Raw genomic sequence first — 21,443 nt, forward strand, 5'->3', positions numbered from 1 at the left:
CAAATGAAGCAAATCTCAAGTCATGAGCAATAATTAAACCTAACAACTAAAAAGCATTTTTCCTTCAAAAAGCTCTGTTTTAAACAGACTTAATAGGTTCCCAACTCTCATTTCAGGGAAGCTACTACAGCACAGATAAGGAAAAATAGTGAGAACAGAAGTCTAGAATGCAGACTCCTCTCCTTCCCACTGTTCCATGACCGTTGCTCTGCCTCTTTCAGTCTATGGGTAATTTTAGGGTCCTTTCTGCTTGGTTTTTCTTTTCTAAAGAATTTACTGATGCCTCTTTTTAAAAAGAAAGAAAGTGTATATATATACGGCTGTTTTTAAAAAATAACAATCACCCTTTACCAACATAAAATATACTAAACCACATAAATATTACATGTGAGCTTTAATAACACATTAAATAAACATTTTCTTCAGTTTTATGATCAAGATTAAAACACTTTTCCCCTCTGATTGTAACAATAAGGTATGTTAACTACAAACTACTCCAACAATTTGAAAGGTATAGAAGGACGAAAGTGAAACTTTCCTGAAATTCTACCACCATTATACAATCCCTCCTAACCACTATTCAAAATGATTTTATTATCAATGTCAAAAAGTTTGCATAAACCATTAAGGTTCTATAATTTGGGGCTGAGTATTTTCTAGTGCAATGGCTTCCAAACCTTTTTCAACACATCCCACAGGAAAATTTAATATTATGTGACATATTTAATATTACATGATAATAATGACAAATATGTATATTTTGTCAAAAGTTTCATGAAACAGTAATTACCCTTAACATATATGATACACTCTCATATTTATTCTGATTCATTAAAAACAACAACAAAAAAAACTGATTGTGTCGTGTGATTTCCTGATTTGTTTATGGCTTATAATCTGCAATTTAAAAATCACTGACCTAGAGGAAAAACCCTAAATTCCGTAGTCCAGCTTTGCTATATTTCTCTGAATAACCATAATGAAGTCATTTAGCCTCTTTACTTCTCAGTTTTTCCACTTACTAGTAGTAGAGTTGAGCAGACAATAATACACCTCAAACAAAAATAAAAATGTCATATAACATGAACAAATAGTATCAGTAAGTAAAACACAAGAGGTGTTTTTTCACTTTGCCACTCAAATAAAAAGAATCAGACCCAAAATTCCTTAATAAGTCACCATGCTATCATCAATACACAGTAAGAGGCCTTGATAAAGTGCACCCTATGAAACTGAGTTTGAGTCAATGGCTCACTCCAAGATTTTAATCCTATTTAACAGTTGCTAAGAAACCAACATATCCTTCATCAAGGACACATGAAGTCCCACTAAGAGATTCCAAACTACCCAGTATAATTAGAATAAACTGCAGGCCAGCAGCCCTATCAGATTTAAAAAGTAATAATAAATCAGGCTGAGCAAGGTTGTTGGTGCCTGTAATCCCAGCACTTTGGGAGGCCAAGGCAGAAGAACTGCTTGAGCCCAAGAGCCCAAGAGTTTGAGACCAGCCTGGGCAACACAGTAAGACCTCGTCTCTACCAAAAACAAAACAAAACAAAACAAAACAAAACACAGCTTATTTTTTTCAAAATAAGCTTGAAGTGAGTAGCACATCTCTACTGAAACACTCCCAAAGGAAACATCTAGAGATTTTCTAGAAAGGTTTACTATGACATTAAAAATCACTATTTTGAATTAGTTAAGAGCAGGAGTAGCCAAACAGCAGATGGCTGCAACAGTTGAAATACTCCAAATTTCTATACAGTCTTGTAATTGAGCTTGAAAACAATAATAATTAAAAAACTACAATGAAGAGTTACAGTATATCTCACTTAACATTATATGCCATTTAGTAAAACAGGACTGTGATACACACTGTGTGCTTGCTAGTTCCAAGTTAACTACCGCTATGATAAATAGTTATCACATTAAGGTAACTATTAAAATGATATTTTGGATATCAGACACTTTAAAACATGGAAAATATTAATAACCATATGAGAATGTGATATAGACTGTGATGGTTGATTTACGGTGTCAACTTGACTAAAGAATAGCCAGATAGCTGGTAAAGCATTATTTCTGGGTATTTCTGTGAAGGTGTTTCCGGAAGAGACTGGCATTTTAAAGAGTAGACTGAAGTGAAAAGATCCACCTTCAAGCAAAGTACATAGATGGACACCATCTTATTAGGTGAGGGCCCAGATGGAACAGAAAGTCAGAGGAAAGACAACTTCTCTTTCCTCTGGAGCTGGGATACCTTTCTTCTCCTGCTCTTGGAAATCAGAACTCTCCATTCTCTGGCCTTTGGACTCTGGGACTTGCACCAGCAGCTCCCCCAGCTTCTCAAGCCTTTGGCCTCTGACTGAGAGTTATGCCATCAGCTCCCTTGTTCTCGGGCCTCTGGATTTAGACTGAACCATGCTACCAGCTTCCCTGTTTCTTCAGCTGGCAGGTGGCGTGTCATGGGACTTCTCAGCCTCCATAATTGCATAAGCCAATTCCTCTAGTAAATGCCCTGTCATCTATCTACCTCCCTACCTCCCTATCATCCACCCATCCATCTACCTATCTATCCTATTGATTCTGTTTCTCTGGAGAACTCTAATACATGTACTTTACAAAAATTAATGGCTACTAGGCCAGTCATATAACTACGACTCTACTTTCTATTAATTTTCTTAGAAAATACATCAAAACCAAGTCTTTAATACTTAGATGTTGATTTAAGTATAAATCATTCCTGTGGTCTGATACAGCTTTATGAATACTTTCAACAAAAAGCATTAAATACAGCCAACACTAAGTGCATTAGAAAATTTATTTACAAAATGGCTGTGTGTGGTGGCTCAGGTATGTAATCCTGGCACTTTGGGAGGCCAAGGCAGGAGGATCTCTTGAGCCCAGGAGTTCAAGACCAGCCTGGGCAACACAGTGAGACTCTGTCTCAAAAAAAAAAAAAAAAAAAAAAGAAAGAAAGAAAGAAAAGAAAATTATTTAAAAAATGAAAGCCGCCTCAAAATGAGCAACTATGAGCTAGAAATTAGAGATGGTCTCCAACTTACAATGGCGTGACTTACAATTTTTTGTCTTTTAAGATGATGTAAGAGCAATATGCATTCAGTTAAAAACTGTACTTCCAGTCCTCATACAACCATTGTTTTTCATTTTCAGTATAGTATTTCATAAATCACATGAGATACTCAATACTTTATTATAAAATAGGCTTTGTGTCCGATGATTTTACCCAACTGTTGGCTGACTGAAGTGTTCTGAGCATGTTTAACATACTAAACTAATCTCTCATGTTTGGTAGGTAAGGTGTATGAAATGCATTTTAGACTTACAATATTTTCAACTTATGAGGGGTTTATCAAGATGTAACTCCATTGTTAAGTCAAGGAGCATCCATAAATATATTATGACAAGTAACAGACTGGTCAGTTAAATGCAGTGTAAAACTGAAATATAAGAGTTCCAAGATCAGAACAGCTGGCATGTTTAGAAGAAGGTAGGCATTGCCTTCTTATTTGCAATTAAAGAATTTACTCAGAAGGAACCTTAAGATATTTTTGAAGAAAGTGAGGGATGTATATGAACTATGATACTAATGTTCCAACCTTAAGATTAAAGAAAAAAATTGGGAAAAATAAGTGACATAAAGAGAACATCAGAACAAATAGAAAAAGGGTCAGCAAATAGGTTTCATTGAGTGAAACAAAAATATTGCATATAAAAAGAGAGCAATAAAAGAGATCAATAGGTCAATATCATTAGTTGAATGGTCTTTGAACTGACTCGTAAGAGCTGAGTTCTTTTGGGTAGCAAGAGGGAAGCAGCTGAAAGGATTTAAGATGCAGTATGGATGGGGGGAAGCTTTTGTACACCACTTCACTGCAGTAAATCATAGTAGAGATAAAAGGGTACTAAAAAGAAATGCAAAAGGATATGCATGTGTCTGTAGATATGCATAAGCATTAGATAAAATCAGAAATAACCTTGGAAGCCACTTTGTTTCTGTTACAAGTAAGCTAGTTCATTCATTCAACAAACATAGGCAATACTGTATACACAAATTGTGTATTTTATTAGGCAATGGGAGGGATACAAACACAGAGTAAGACATGGTCTTTGCCCTCAGGAGTTTATAATCAAATAGATTACCATATTACCAAAACTAGTAAGGGCCCCATAGGTGGTTCACAGTAGCTGTAATAGGATTTTAGATGTAAACATTCTCATTTTCAGCTAGGGTTACTAGAGAGAGCTGTAATTTCGAGCTATGAAGATGAAGGGAGGAGGGAATTCAGGCAGGCAGGGCAACCTCTGGGGTGGCTAGAAAATGAGCTTAAGGAGTGAGATAGGGAAAGAAAAGAAGATTGGAGCTGGACTACATATCGGTCTTCACTTAGATTCACAAATACCAGCATATTTGACAGTGTGTTTCAATTTTCTTTTTGTAGAGACGGGGTCTCACTATGTTGCCCAGGCTGGTCTCTAACTTCTGGCTGCAAGCAATCCTACCTTGGCCTCCTAAAGCGCTGGGATTACAGGCATGAGCCATCATGCTTTGCCTCAAATTTTTAATTTATCACAGAATTCTTCCCAGTAAAAGACGTATTAACTGACTCTGAAATTTATTTCACAAACTGAATGAGAAAAGCATTTTTATCTTTTTTAAGTTTTATAAAAAAATAGTTTGAAGTTCTACTGAAATCAGTTCTACTGCAAGAGGCCAGGCTGGGCTTAGTGGTTTCTGCCTGTAATCCAGCAATCTGGCAGGTCGAGGCAGGTGGATCTCTTGAGGTCAGGAGTTGGAGACCAGCCTGGCTAACATGGCAAAACCCTGTCTCCACTAAAAATACAAAAATTGGCCGGGTGTGGTGGTACACACCTGTAATCCCAGCTACTTGGGAGACTGAGGCAGGAGAATCACTTGAACCCGGGAGGCAGAGGTTCAAGTGACCTGCGATCATGCCATTGCACTACAGCCTGGGCAACAGAGTGAAGACTCCATCTCAAAAAAAAAAAAAAAAAAAAAAAATGAGGCCACATAGCTGCAGTTAGCGAACCTGTCTAGATGCTCTCCAAATGGTCACAACACAGGCTTCAGTAGTGAAAACCCGCTCATACCTTTGTCCATGTATTTTAACTCTATCTAGAAAGGAAGACTACTTTTTCAGAAACAGTTCAGATACAATTGCCAAATCAAACCTGTGCATCTACAAAACAGTATCAATACAACTTTGATGCATCATGTCTTGTTATTGGACTGGACTAAGAAAAATCACCAAACTGAATCCAATCAGGCGAAGACTTCAAACTTTTATTATGAATCGCTTAAACGTATTTTCTCCCAGTGTCTTTTATTGTGGTAAAATCCACGTAACATAACATTTATCAACCGTTTTAAGTGTACAGTTCAGTATTAAATGCACATTCATAATGTTGTGCAATCACCATACATCTCCAAACTCTTTTCATCCTGCAAAACTGAAACTCTGTATCCATTAAATAATAACGCCCCCTAACTGCCCCTCCACTCAGCCCTAGCAACCACCATTCTACTTTCTGTCTCTATGAATCTGACTGCTCAGGTACCTCATGAAAGTGGAATCATATGGTACTTATCCTTTTGTGACTAGCTCATTTCACTTAGTATAATGTCTTCAAGGTTCATCCTTGTACATATGTCAGAATTTCCTTCCCCAAAAGAAACTGTGTAATTTTTATTTTACAGACAGAGTCTTACTCTGTTGCCCAAACTGGAGTGCAGTGGCACAATCACAGCTCATGCAGCCTCAAACTCCTGGGCTCAACTGACCCTCCCACCTCAGCCTCCCAAGTAGCTGGGACCACAGGTGCATGCTACCACACTCAGCTAATTTTTACGTTTGTGGATATGGGGTTTCGCTATATTGCCCAGGCTGAGAGCTTCCTTCCTTTATAAGATTGAATAATATTCCACTGTATGTACATACCCATTTTGTTCACCCATTCATCCACTGATGGACACTCAGGTTGCTTCTACCTTTCGGCAAGTTACTGCCAAGAATGCTACTATAAACACGCATTTACAAATACCTCTTTGAGACTCTGCTTTGAATTATTTTGGGTGTATACCCAGAAGTGGAATTGCTGGATCATATGGTAATCTTATTTTTAATTGTTTTAGAAACTACCACTATGTTTTCCACAGCAGCTGTATTATATTACATTCCTGACAATGGTGTTAACAAGTTCAATGTATCTTTACTTATTTTCACAGTATTTCCCACTTAGTCAGCTTTATAATACGAGGTAAAATTCTTAGACTGCCTAAACCCAATACTCCTATTTTGGTAACAGCAGGGAGAGAGGAGGAAAGGACAGGGCAAAATAACTTACCTCACATTATTTTAACTTGTGCTTCTTGTTTATTCACTTATATAGGATAAATGTTTTTTTTTTTGAGACAGAGTCCAGCTCTGTCATGCAGGCTGGAGTACAGTGGCACGATGCCGGCTCACTGCAAGCTCCGCCTCCCGGGTTCATGCCATTCTCCTGCCTCAGCCTCCCAAGTAGCTGGGATTACAGGTGCCAGCCACCATGCCCAGCTAATTTTTTTGTATTTTTTTTTAGTAGAGATAGGGTTTCACCATGTTAGCGAGGATGGTGGTCTCAATCTCCTGACCTCATGATCCACCCGCCTCAGCCTCCCAAAGTGCTGGGATTACAGGTGTGAGCCACTGCGCCCGGCCGAGGATGAATAATTTTATGTGTGAACTTGGCTGGACCAGAGTGCCCAGATGTTTGGTCAAACATTACTCTGAATGCTTCCGTGAAGGTGCTGTTGGATGAGGTTAACATTTAAATCAGTGGCCTTTGAGTAAAACACGTAAGGACTACCCATCTTAACATGGATATGCCTCATCGAATCAGTTGAAAGCCTTCACAGAACAAGACTGACCTCCCCTAAGCAAGAAGGAATTCTGCCAGCAGATTGTCTTTGGACTAGAGCTAAAACTTTTTCCTGGGTCTCCAGCCTGTAGCCTGCTCTGCAGATTTTGGATTTACCAAGCCTCCACAACTGCATGTGCCAATTCCTTAAATAAATCATTCTCCATCTATGTATAAACACCTTGTTGGTTCTGTATCTCTGGAGATGCAGTATCCTGAGCAGTATAGATGGTAATACCAGAACCAGGACTACAGCAGACTGGTAGTCAAACTATTTTCCCTTCCCAAGGAGGGAAGGAGAATAAACAAAGAAAGGGGAAGAGAGTCATCAAAGGAAGGAACAAAGCTAACACAACAGACATTAACTTTGTTCTCATTTATCTCTAGTGGACACAGACAAATTAAGTGTATAAGCAACAGCTTACATACACATATTTTAATGATCTAAAACTAAAAAGTTTGGTTTGGATCGATGAATTACTTCACAAAATAAATATTGCCTATGTTTCTCTTCTGGTCCCTATTTCTTAAAACACCCATACATTTACACTGATTACGACTCTCAGCCCAAAAAGACTTCCAGAATTAAGAAATCTCTATTTTCCCACCAAGGATGACAGATTTCAGTTACTGATTTGCTACTATGTGATGATTAATAGCAACCAAATTAATCGTTATTTATTAAATAGGATTGTTAATTTTAAAAGCTCAACTATACATATCAAAGAACTTCATAACTCTACCATCTCAAACCAGTATTTCTATTAATTAATAAAGCCAATTTTATTAAACGAAAACATCAATAACATTCCAGAGTATTATTAAAATGGCGTTTTTAGGGTGTCTGTGCCAATTATCCACCTTAATATGAAGTTTCTTGTGGCATGTCAGCACCTCAACCAACTGGTCCAATTCATAGCATTAGAAGTCTATGAAGAGAGTTAAGGTCAGCATTGTCACATTTGATCTAAATCTGACTAAACAGGAGTAAAGAATATAATGAACTATTAATTTTTGTTTTGATAGGGTAAATATTTCATATGCAACTAACAACAAATATTTGAGAAGAAAACGTTAAAAAAAAGTTATGTTATATAGCTTCTGAACAATGTTCTTTTTTTTTCTTTTTGAGATGGAGTCTCGCTCTGTCACCCAGGCTAGAGTGCGGTGGCACAATCTCGGCTCACTGCAACCTCTGCCTCAAGAGTTCAAGTGATTCTCTTGCCTCAGCCTCCCAAGTAGCTAGGATTACAGGCATGTGCCACCATGCCCGGCTAATTTTTGTATTTTTAGTAGAGACAGGGTTTCACCATGTTGGCCAGGCTGATCTCGAACTCCTGACCTCATGATCCACCCGCCTCAGCCTCCCAAAGTGCTGGGATTACAGGCATGAGCCACCGCGCTCGGCTGACCAATGTTCTTGAGAGTTAATATCATATTACTACATATATTAGAATCAAATGTAGCTATTGTTCAAACACTATAAACATCAAAACTTTAAAGCCTTTTCAGTTGGCAGGAAGGTGCTCACATTTTAAAATGTACATATATGGTAAATGAGTTTTTCCTTCAGAATTTGAAAGGTGGGCATGTGAACCAGTAGTATCTAGATTAGAGGCAAAGGCTGTCATTTTCATGAAACAATGGTTCAGTGGACTTCTGTGTGTCTGAGGTACACAGAAGGGTCAGACGTTTATAAAGAACACTAAGAAGTCATGCACAGAAAATACGGAAAATCTCACTCAAATATGGAAATCAAAGAAGACAGCAGTAGACACCGCAGAACTTTTTGGATTAATAAACTTTAAATAATGGCAAGAGGGATGGAGGAGTAAGAGTGATTTGCCTCACTGTAGAGAAATATTTTATTACTGAAATTGTTCAGAACTGTCAGCATATAGTGACAATAAAAAGCAACTAACTTTTAGTATGCTTTATTATTATTTTTAAATCATCTACAGACAATGCATCCCTTGTTGCCTATATTAGGGGGCACCGATCCTTCCACTCTCCACCACTTAGTACACTACTAACAGAGCCTTCCGAAATGATCGGTTCCACACTAACCCTATGTCAAAGAGAATCTACTTAAGGTGCATCAGTAGGAAGAGCTTTACCATAAGAGAGATAAAAGAAACTTGGTATCATAATTTTCACTACTATACTTAATACTACTCTAAGTGGCTTAAGTATATTTATATTATTACATGAAATTTAAATATTGGTTTTAAAAATCAGTCTGTATTTACTTAATATGCATACATACTTCAAGTGAAAAAAATAATTTACAAGAAAAAGAAAATGTAGAGCTATCTTAGCATAACTGACTCGATGGGAAAAACATGCCCTTTAGCCACACTTTTTTCTTTTAGAGATCATAAAAAGGACGGGTAGCTCAAAAGTAGAAATGTTTTTCCCTAATTTGACTCCACCCCAATGGCCAAAATTTATTTTCAGCTTCATAAAATGCCAAAAGATTTGCCTGATTTCTGTTATGTAAATCTATTTTTTGTTTTGTTTTGTTTTTTAGAGATGGAGTTTCGCTCTGTCGTCCAGGCTGGAGTGCAGTGGTGCCATCTTGACTCACTGCAACCTCTGCCTCCCACATTCAAGTAATTCTCTGCCTCAGCCTCCAGAGTAGCTGGGATTACAGGTGCCTACCACCACGCTGGCTAATTTTTTGTATTTTTAGTAGAGACAGGGTTTCACCGTCTTGGCCAGTTGATCTTGAACTCCTGACCTTGCGATCCACCCTGCCTCAGCCTCCCATAGTGCTGGGATTATAGGTACGAGCCACCGCGCCTGGCTTGTAAATCTATTTTTATAAGTAAAATATTCTAACTCTATTAAAAATAAAAGTTTGCATAAAGAAAAAAGTTCAACCAAATTTCTGCTGTGTTATTGGTCCTACTCTAAATGCTTTGTAGGTATGAGAACTGGAGATAAAGTAACTAACTAATATTAAATGTGCTACAAGGCAATTTCCTAAAGCTAGAAGAAAGAAGTAGAAACTGTGCCACTGGAACAGCACATTTGAAGGCCAGAGACTGAGCTCACTAAATTTGTGAAGACCATCTTTGCGAGAGACCAGATGGGCTCCGCCTCATGGCCTACAGGATGTTTCCTTTGTATACAGGTGATTAGAGACAAAATCATCACTTTCAGCATTATGTTTATATTTGTTTGAAATGAAGGTGCCGTTATAAATATTATAGTTACTACCTTTACAAAGAAAAGAACTATAAAAGCAATGTAATTATCTAGTAAGAAAGGGCAATTTGAAGTTTAGGTAACTGAAATCCATGAAAATTTAATGAATAATAATACGCTAGATCAGCGGTCCCCAATCTTTCTGGCACCAGGGATCAGTTTCATGGAAGACAGTTTTCCACACAGCGGGGTGGGAAGGGATGGTTCCAGTATGAGACGGCACCACCTCAGATCATAAGGCATTAGGTTCTCATAGGAGTGTGCAGGCTAGAACCCCCGCATGTGCAGTTCACAATAGGGTTCTGGCTCCTATGAAAATACAATGCTGCCACTGATCTGACAGGAGGCTGAGCTCAGGTGGTAATGCTCACCCACCGCTCACCTCCCGCTGTGTGGACCGGTTCCTAATGGGCCATGGACTGGTCTGTGGCCTGGGGGCTGCGGACCCCTGTGCAAGATGGGTGAAAAAAGGCATAAATGACTTTGACACATTAAATTCAAAAGTCAGTTTCTTACGTTTTTAAATTCTTAAAAGTTCAATGCACCTGAATACAGCAAGGCTTCTAATAATATACTTCAATTACGATGAATAAAGGCTGTTGGCCAACAGACTGCTACTAACATAGAGGGGCTTAAAATATAAGCATATTGAATTAACATTTTCCTTTTCTAAAGTGTAAATAAGTATACACTAGGCTCCAAAAATTTTATTTTCAAGTTTTTATAAATATATAAATTTATACAGTTTGCCTTGCATCTAATAATCAATGTAAAGCAAGTTAATGCTTTATTTATGAACTTAAAAGGAAATAGAAGCTTAGGAAAACAAACGTGTCTTATTTCACTTCAAAATAAATACCATCTAGTGTATGTCAGAGAAGCAGGATGCATTATATAAAAACACTACTAGGCCATTTTTTGAGAATGTAGCATTCTCACTACCTCTATAAGGTTTGCAGGCCTACATATAGCACTGATATCTACAGACAACCAGAAAAGTATCCAACTGTAATGCATCTTTCTAGTTTAAACCAATTACAGATCAACTTACCAAATCTCTGTGCAACACCCAGTTAGCATGCAGGTAGTGAATACCATCTAGGATCTGATACAACAGTGACTTCACCATTCCCCGAGGTAACTGAACTGGCTTCTTGTTTGCTTTAGAAGCTCTGTGAAACTTGATTATATGCTGAAAGAAAGAAAAAATATCACCAGAAGCTTAAAAAAAAAGGAAAGATAATTTGATATGTAATATTTTCCTAACAGAAAAAGAAACACTCAGGGATTCCCACAGATATTGAAAATATAATTTCATACTCTGCTGAATAACATAAACAACTTTAAAATTCCCTAATAACTGAGGCTAAAATTCCATTTCCTAAGCATATGACAGCATTTCAGGAAGTAAATTATCACAATAAGGAATGAGGAAATACTGTGCTTTTATTTTTATAGCATAATTAAAAATCAATTACTTTCAGAGTATATTTGATTCCTGTTTATCTGGTAGATACAATGAAAAAAAAAAAAAACAAAGTTCAAGAGATACTTCTGGCTGGCTGACATGGCATAGAATGAGAACCTATTTATAACATAGGTTATAAAGAAAGCAAGTGGGGAGATGCTACTTTTCTATTTTAGAGCAAAATTTTATAGATACTACAGTTATTTTTCATGTCATCAAAAAACTATATGAAGCAATATTGAATAGTTGTTGAACACTCTTGAGATTCTATTGTTTTCTTTAGTATCTGTTAAAAGATCAAACTGACAATATTGAAAAGCAGTAATACAAAGTCAAACACTCTAGCCTTGGTAATGCCACCAACCACACTCTATGAGGTTACTTTTATTTTAAGAACGTAAGTCTCATAATAAGGGGAACACCTAATTGGTTTTAGTTACTCTTAACAATCCCTAACTGTTTGCTCATGTCTGCCAGCAATTCACCTTACCCAAAGGTCATGTTCAGCATAGTCAAACAGAAGCCACACCTTCCTATCAGCATGAGACAGAAACACCTTTTGAAGAGAAATGACGTTTGGATGCTTAAGCTCTCGAAGTAACTGCAAAACAAAGGAGATCCATTAACAATTTCTGTCACAAAAATAATGCTAAAAACCCCCACACCATTTATAATTCAAAGGCAATACAAACCCACGGGTAATCAATCTTAAAAATCTAATAAGCACCCACGCAATTTTGAGACAGATACTTCAGTAACAAATGACAAAAAATCTGTGAGGAAAAGACACTGAACAGGTATATCTGAGTAAATCCATTTTGTTGTTGTTTGGTTGGTTATTTTAACTTTCTGATTGTGGTAAAATACATATAACATAAAAATGACTACTTTAATCATTTTTAAGTGTACAATTCAGTGGCATCCTATAAGTATACTCACAATGTTCTGCGATCATCATCACTATCCATTTCAGAAATTTTTTTGTCATCCCAAACAAACTCTGAATCCATTAAACTAGCGGTCCCCAACCTTTTTGGCATCAGAAACCAGTTTTATGGAAGACAAATTTTCCACGGATAATGGGGTGGAGGTACAGGGCAGGGGCTGGTGGGGGGGGGGGCGGATGGTGGATGGTTTCGAGATGAAACCGTTTCACCTCAGATCGTTCATTAGGCATTAGATTCTCAGAAGGAGCATGCAACCTAGATCCTTCACATGCGCAGTTCACAACAGGGTTCAAGCTCCTCTGAGAATCTAATGCCGCTGCTCATCTGACAGGAGGCAGAGCTCAGGTGGTAATGCTCGCTTGCCTGTGGCTCACCTCCTGCTGTGCGGCCCAATTCCTAATAGTCCCTGACGGGACCCACGCATTACACAATAACCCCACTGCCTTTTTCCCCAAGGCCCTGGTAACCTCTACTCTACTATCTGTCCCTAAGAATCTTCCTAATCTAGATATTTCATGTAAGTGGAACCACACAATACGTATCCTTTCATGCCAGGCTTATTTCACTTAGCCTGTTTCATTCTTGTGTGGATAAATACATTCCACTCTATGCATATCTATATATATATCACATTTTGTTTATCCATTCATCTGTTGATGTTCACGGGTTGTTTTCACCTCTGGTTATTGTGATTAATGCTGCTATGAACATTAGTATATACTATCTGTTGCAACTCCCTGCTTTCCATGCTTTGAGCACAAACCCAAGAGTGGAAATCCTGGATCAAATGATTGCTCTGTGTTTAACTTTTTGAGAAACCACCAAACTTGCAGCTGTACCATTTTACATTCCCATCTGCAATGCATGAGCGTTCCAATTTCTTCATATCCTCACCAACAATGGTTATTTCCCCCTTTTTCTCCTTAAAAATTAACACATATCCTAATGAGCATGAAGTAGTATCTCACTATGGTTTTGGTTTGCATTCCCCTAGTCAATAATGGTGTTGAACATCTTTTCATGTGCCTACTGACCATATGTAGATCTTCTTTGGAGAAATGTCTATTTAATAAGTCTTTTGCCCATTTTTCAATCAGGTTGTTTTGTTGTTGCTGCTGAGTTGTAGGAGTTCTTTACATAGTCTAGATACTAACCCCTTATCAAATATGGTTTATAAAACTTTCTCCCATTCCGCAAGTTGTCTGGGCTTTGACATCACATAACAATTGAACTCAAAACAAATCTGTAGTTCGTAATCCTTTTTAGAAAATATCAAAGTATTTGCAACATTAGAAGATGCAACATTCATTAACACCAATTATCATATGAAAATTAAGTTCTGCAACCCTGTGAGATACAGTACCTAATTTCAGGCATTTAAATTACATGGTAAAGTTGATTAAAATTTTGTAACTTTTCATAAAATAACAAAGAACTTAAACAGAGAGAAGTATCCAAGGAGAGCATATTTTCATGAGGTTGTGCTTTCTCATCTCATAAAAGGGTATTATTTTATTTAAAATATTTTATCTTCTTATCTTATGAAAGTGGCCTAACAATCCATCCAATCAAAAAGTACCCCTAATCCTGCCAAGCAAAAATGAAAACAACAAGAAAAGCCTCTCATGAAGCCCGATACTGTCTTTATCAGTTAAAACATGTTTCAACAGTGCCTTCCAAATGTGCTTCAAATACTGGACAGCCAGGTGAGAAAATCCAGATCTTAAAACTTGTAACTTCAGTGCTTTTTGTGAGAACACTGCCACAAAAATAAGAATCAATGTAAATGTAAAGTTAAACACTATACTGGGGACTTTGAAATGAACTTCAGCAAAGACCATAAATCAATTAAATATTCAGTCACATATTAAAGATTATTCTCTGGTGTGATAATTATTTTATTCAGAAGCAAGATTAAGTTCAGGTCATATTATTTCTGCTTTTAGAATATAATTTTCAAACGTATAAGACTTTAGCAATTATATACCAATCTTTAGAAACCTAAATGCTAGTATCTAAAACTGACCATTCCCTAATTAATAAACAACACAAATAATCTGACAGGGAAAGTCTAGACTTTGTGGTAATCCTGGGTCTCCCAGCTGGCTCAAAGAGCCAAAGTTCATGCTAAGGTAGTCTTAATTCTAGTTCAGTGTTTTTCTATTATCTCAAAATCGGAACACACTCTTAAGCTAGACAGCTATTTCAAATTCTTTCTAGTAATTGGCAGGGTGTAAATTATAAAAAACCAACACATTCCAAAGCGTTGGCAAAAGATCTCCACAATTATTAGAAACCTACATATAAAGTTATTCTTAGTGTCTCCTGAATTTTACCTCCAATGAAAGGTTTCATTTCACTCCTGTATTCAAAAAACTGCAGCAACAATTTGATTAAGCACTTCTCCCAGATGCCAAGTATGGTACTAGGCATGTGACATGTATTATCTCATTTAATCATGAATTAGCCCTATGAAATATTTATATAACCCCTATTTTACAAATGAGAAAACAGGGGTTTAAGGAGGTTAAATAATTTGCTCAAGGTTACATTTCTAGGAAGTGGTAGAATCAGCAAGTAATAAATTAACTTTTAAAACACAAAGCCAGTACTTGTAACTACTATGGTCTAACAGTAATACCTCCCAAGAGCTAACATCCCAGAGGAATCAATTATGTCTGGATTATGTGTCTTTACAATCCAGATACATAAATGTCTTAAATATACACCAGGCGGCGAACCTGACTATGGCAGGTACTGCGTATTTATTCTCATGGCTGCATGGCCAGCTCCTAGCATAATGCCTGGTACTGCAGAGGCCCTTATTAACTATTTGGTAAACACATGAATAGATGATTGTGTAAATTAACAAAATGTACAACTAAAGAAGGACACACAACCCACTCTTTGGCTTCTGATCTATGAACTAATATCACTGCTTTCTTTATAAAACCAATCTACTTTGTTTTACTAAAATTTACTAAATTTTACTAAAAATATAAAAAGTAGTGGCCAGGCACAGTGGCTCACACCTGTAATCTCAACACTTTGGGAGGCAGAGGCAGGCAGATCACTGAGGTCAGGGATTCAAGACCAGCCTGGCCAACATGGTGAAACCCCATCTCTACTAAAAATACAAAAAATCTGTTGGGCGTGGTGGCACACACCTGTAATCCCAGCTACTTGGGAGGGTGAGGCAGCAGAATCGCTTGAGCCTGGGAGGTGGAGGTTGCAGTGAGCTGAGATCACACCAAGGCACTCTAGCCGGGATGACAGAGTGAGGCTCCATCTCAGTATAAAAAAACAAAAGCCAATCTACTTCATTAAATATCAATTTAAAAAAATTCATCTATCTGATTAACCAGATGACAAATCTCTGAGAGTAAAGACTTCACCCTGAGTAAGCAACTACTGCCAGAGCAGTGAGTAACAGTGTTATGGACTGAATTGTGCTCCCCCAAAATTCCTATGCTGAAGCCCTAACTCCAGTACCTTGGAATGTGACTGTACAGTCACATGCTGCATGATGATGTCACAGTCAATAACAGACAGCATATATAAGATTATAATGCATTTGAAAAATTCCTATCACCTAGTGACACACAACCTTCATAATGTAGCACGATGTGCATTACTCATGTGTGTGTGGTGACGCTGGTATACATACATGTATCACACTGCCAGTATCATACAAGTCTAGCAAATATCATTATATGCAGCACACAATGTTTGATAATAAATGCCTCTATAACTGGCTATGTTTTTATTACATTACGCTTTTTATCATTATTTCAGAGTGTATCCCCTCGACTTATTTTTTTTAAGTTAACTGTAAAACATCCTCAGGCAGATCCTTCAGGAGGTAGTCTGAAAGGTACTGTTATCCTAGGAGATACATATCCTATGTCAGTTTTGCCCCAGATAATTTTTTTTTGAGACAGAGTCTCATAGTGCCCAGGCTGAAGCGCAGTGGCATGATTTTGGCTCACTGCAACCTCCATCTCCCAGATTCAAGCAATTCTCATGTCTCAGCCTTCCAGGCAGCTGGGACGACAGGCACGCACCACCACACCCAGCTAAGTTTTGTATTTTTTTTGGTAGAATCAAGGTTTCGTCACATTGGCTAGGCTGGTCTTGAACTCCTGGCCTCCAGTGATCTGTATGTCCACCTTGGCCTCCCAAAAGTGTTGTGATTACAGGCATAAGCCACCATGCCTGGCCTCCCTGAAGACTTTCTAGTGGGATAAAATGTGGAGGTGGAAGACAATGATATTCATGATCCTAAACCTGTGTAGACCTAGGCTAATGTAAATGTGTCTTAGTTTACAAAAAGAAACATGCATTTGTATGTCCATTGCAGCACTATTCACAGTAGCATGGAGTCAACCTAGATGCCCAGCAACAGTGGACTGGACAAAGAAAATGTGGTACATATACACCATGGAATGCTACACAGCCATTAAAAAGAATAAAATGTCTTTTGCAGCAACATGGATGTAGGTGGAGGCCATTACCCTAAATAAATTAACACAGGAACAGAAAATCAAATACCACATGTTCTCACTTAAAAGTAGGTGCTAAACATTGGATAAACATGGACATAAAGATGGCAACAATAGATCCCGGGAACTACTAGAGGAGGGAGGGTGAGGTGAGGGGAGGGGTGAAAAACTATCAGGTAACTATGCTCTGTATCTGGGTGATGAGATCATTCACACACCAAACCTCAGTCACATGCAATTTACCCATGTAACAAACCTACACATGTGTCCCGGAACCTAAAAGTTGAAAAAGTAAAAAACAATTTTTAAAAATAGAAAAAAGCTTATAGAATAAGAATAAAAATATTTTTGTACAGGTGTACAATGTGTATTTTAACTGTTTTTACAATAGTAAAAAAGTTCATAATGTAAAAAAGTTACAGTAAACTAAGGTTAATTGAAGAAAGTAAAATATGTTTTATAAACCGAATGTAGCCTGTGTGTAGCCTAAGTGTACAGTGCTTATAGTCTACAATAGAGTACACTAATGTCCTAGGCCTTCACATTCACTCACTACTCACGCCCTGAGCAAGGTCCAGACCTGCAAGCCCCATTCATGCTAAGAGCCCTATACAAATAGGTGTACCATTTTTTATCTTTGTTTTGGGGCGGGGGGGCAGGCTTGAATAAGAAAGAATTTGGGGTGAGTCCATAAAGTGAAATCAAGTTTATTAAGAGAGTAAAGGAATAAAGAACGGCTACTCCACAGGCAGAACAGCCATTTTTTAAGAATCATTTATTCCGTATTTTTACTGTACCTTTTCTATGTTTATTCCATATATTTACCATACCTTTTCTATTTAATATGTTCAGATATACAAATATTTAGCATTGTGTTACAGTTGCCTATACTATTCGGTATAGCAACATGCTATATAGGTTTGTAGCCCAGAAGCAATAGGCTACACACAGCCTGGTGTGTTTAGGTTCTACCATCTGGGCTAGTGTAAGTACACTCCGTGACGGCAGAACAATGAAATCGCCTAATGACGCATTTTTTCAGAGCATATCCCGCTAATTAAGTGACACATGACTGTACTTGGAGATAAGGCCTTTTAAGAAGTAATTAGGTTAAAATGAGGGCCCTAATCGAATCTGACTGGCGTCCTCCCAAGAAGAGATGATGAGGACATACAGAGAGACACCAGGAATGTCTCCGAAATGATCATCTGATGAGACAGGAAGAAGGCTATCTGCAAGCCAAAGAAAGAGGCCTCAGAGGAAACTAACCCTGACAGCACCTCGATATTAGGCTTCTAGCCTCCGCAACTACAAGAAAACAAACTGCTGTTTAAGCCACCCAGCCCGTAGTATTTTGTTAGGGCAAATAAAGCAAACCAGTACAGTAAGTAACTATTACTACTGAATAAGTAAAATACCTTTGTTGGTGGTGGTGTTTTGTTGTTGTTTTTAGGGAGACACATTAGGAGACAGGTCACTTTGGGATTAAAAGAGAATAGCCACTGAGGATTGGTGATGGAACTGTCTCAGTGGACAATTACCTTGAAGTAAATATTTATACTGAAGAAATTCCAAAAGACCTGGGAGCTGTGCTGCACTTAGCAAGGCTAAAATTTACTAAATGCCTACTACATGCCAGGCACTGTCCCATTTTACAAATGGGGAAACTGAAACACAAATCAAATAACTTGTTTTGGGTCCTACAAGCTAATAATGTGGCAGAGCCAGGGTAGGAGCCCAAGGAGTCTAGCGAGGTTGTTACTCCTCATGCATTCCTGCGTGTTTGATGCTCTGATGCTGACAGAGTATGCAGGCTTTCCCTGGTGACGAAAAGAACTTCAGCACTACATGACCCTATTTGGAGCCCAGAGCATGTAGATCCTACTTTTTAATACTGTAGAAGTTATTTTTTGCCTTTTCGAAGATTTTGTGTTAAAATATTTTGAAAACAGCCAGGCATGGTGGCTCCCACCTGTAATCCCAGCACTTTGGGAGGCTAAGGTGGGCGGATCATGAGGTCAAGAGACCATCCTGGCCAACATGGTGAAACTCCGTCTCTACTAAAAATACAAAAATTAGCTGGGTATGGTGGCGTGTGCCTGTAGTCCCAGCTACTTGGGAGGCTGAGGCAGAAGAATCGCTTGAATTCAGGAAGCAGAGGTTGCAGTGAGCCGAGATTGCGCCACTGCACTCCAGCCTGGTGACAGAGCGAGACTCCGTCTCAAAAAAAAAAAGACAACAAAAGGTTTAAAAATACTCATATAATAGTTTCCATCACAGAAACCATCTATGTTTTCCCAATTCTGCTAGGAGAAAAAAAAAATCTTATTTTCTGAGTTCTAAGATTACCGTTTTGACTATGTAATTCACCATAAATTTAAATACAATATCACATTTGAAATGTTACAGTATAAATATATAAAAAATAAATTAATACTTCAAACTGTGTCTTCTCAATAAATATCACAATGGTGATAAAATGGGTTTAAAAAGCCTAATATTCACAAAACTATATTGCATTCTAACATTAAAATTTCATAATATAGCAAAGATAAAAATAAATTCTAAATTTATAACATGAGTATGGTGACAGTTGACTTGAAATCACTGTTAAAAAAAAATAAGGAAAACAATATCAAAATTATTTAAATACAGTTAAACCTGTGCAGCCTTTTTCAACCAAATTCTTGCAAACTGATAAAAACTGAGGTATGCTTGGTCAGGCACAGTGGCTCATGCCTGTAATCCCAGAACTTTGGGAGGCCAAAGTGGGTGGATTACAAGGTCAGGAGTTTGAAACCAGCCTGATCAACATGGTGAAACCCCGTCTCTATTAAAAATATAAACATTAGCTGGGCGTGATGGCGTGCACCTGTAATCCCAGCTACTCAGGAGACTGAGGCAGGAGAATCACTTGAACCTGGGAGGTGGAGGTTGTAGTGAGTCGAGATCGTGCCATTGCACTCCAGCCGGGGCCACAGAGCAAGACTCTGTCTCAAAAAAGAAAAAAAACTGAGGTATGCTTAGGTTAAAGTAGAGGTGAGTAGAAAAGTGAAGTCCAGAGCTTTACCTCTGCTTCCCCATCACAACTGTAAGGCAGCCTTGTGGAATACTGATGATCCCCATATATGCAGTTTGAAAAATGTCTACACTAATGGAACTCGGGCTCATAGGAAATTCTGACAACGTATAAGACAAACCACTTACAAAAAAATGAAGATGAAGATATGCAATGCTCTTTGCTTTTAGAAGAAATTCTCAGAGTTCCTTCCTCTTCCCCTCCCTTCTACACTTACTTACAGAGCAAGGACTATACACCACACCTAGCACACACTGGGGAAGAAATGCGTTGCAGTCTAGAGGGTTGGGGGAACAGATAACAAAGTAAGTAACCAAGCACATAGATAAAAAGAATCCCCTCATAATTGCATTTGTAATGAATGTTATATTAAAGAAACAAACCAGGTGTAATCATAGAGAGTTAATGGAGGTGAATGCTGGGGACACAGGACTTTTTCGAGGAAGAATTAAAAAATGGAAAGAGGAAGGCCTGATAAAAACTTGCCAGAAAAAAATGGGAATTATTTCATTCTTAACTTTTTGTTATACAAATTTCCAAACTAAATAAAACAGAATATTAAAACAAACCCCTATGTACCATCAGCCACTCACAGCCAAACTTAATTTACTTATACTAATATCCACCCCTCCCAGCCAACCCTACATTATGTTGAAGTAAATTCCAGTTATTGTATCATTTTACCTATAAATATTTCAGTATGTATCTCTAAAATACAAGGTCTCTTTTCTCTGACGACAATGAAAATAAATTAGATCAGTAAGTTATCTAGAAATACCTCACATGTTTAAAAATTAAGCAATATAACTCCAAATAACTCATAAACAAAAGGAAAATTTCACAAAGAAAATAAAATATTTTGTACCAAATTAACAGAATAAGAGAAGAATTATATGGTTGTTTTTATCCATGTAGAAAAAAGCATTTGATAAAATTCAATATCATTTATGAAAAGAATTCTTAGGAAACTAGGAATATAACTTCCTAAACTTGATTAATAGCACCTATGAAAAACGCGCAGCTGTCATTACACTGAACAGTGAAAGTGGAAACATTTTCCTCACAGTTGGGAATAAATCAAAGACACCTGCTCTCACCACTATTCAACATTGTGTGAGATGGCCTAAGCAATTCAGTAAGAGAAAAAAAAGAAACAAAAGCAGAAATACAGGAAAAAGTAAAAGTATCCCTATTCATAAATGACATGATTATGTAGAAAAAATCCCAAGGAATTACCAAAAACCTACCAGTGAATTTAGAAATGTCTCAGGATATATACTATGCCATATTTTTTTAAG

General features: G+C 37.6%; 1 protein-coding gene across 6 annotated transcripts in view; it reads right to left on the reverse strand.

Moving 5' to 3' along the window:
- Positions 1 to 21,443, reverse strand: part of CDK8 (cyclin dependent kinase 8) — a 147,242-nt gene that overhangs the window by 43,025 nt on the left and 82,774 nt on the right. For all 6 annotated transcript variants that reach the window (XM_023190300.2, XM_023190295.3, XM_023190294.3 and 3 more), the window contains exons 3-4: positions 12,108 to 12,218; positions 11,201 to 11,341 (exon numbers count right to left, since the gene is read on the reverse strand). Coding sequence is in view for 5 of the 6 variants with exons in the window: in XM_023190295.3 (XP_023046063.1) it covers positions 11,201 to 11,341; positions 12,108 to 12,218 (252 nt within the window). In the remaining variant the exon portion in view is untranslated. The remainder of the gene's footprint in view (positions 1 to 11,200; positions 11,342 to 12,107; positions 12,219 to 21,443) is intronic.

This window comes from Piliocolobus tephrosceles, chromosome X, assembly GCF_002776525.5.
Source record: "Piliocolobus tephrosceles isolate RC106 chromosome X, ASM277652v3, whole genome shotgun sequence".
NCBI classification, from domain to species: Eukaryota; Metazoa; Chordata; class Mammalia; order Primates; family Cercopithecidae; genus Piliocolobus; species Piliocolobus tephrosceles.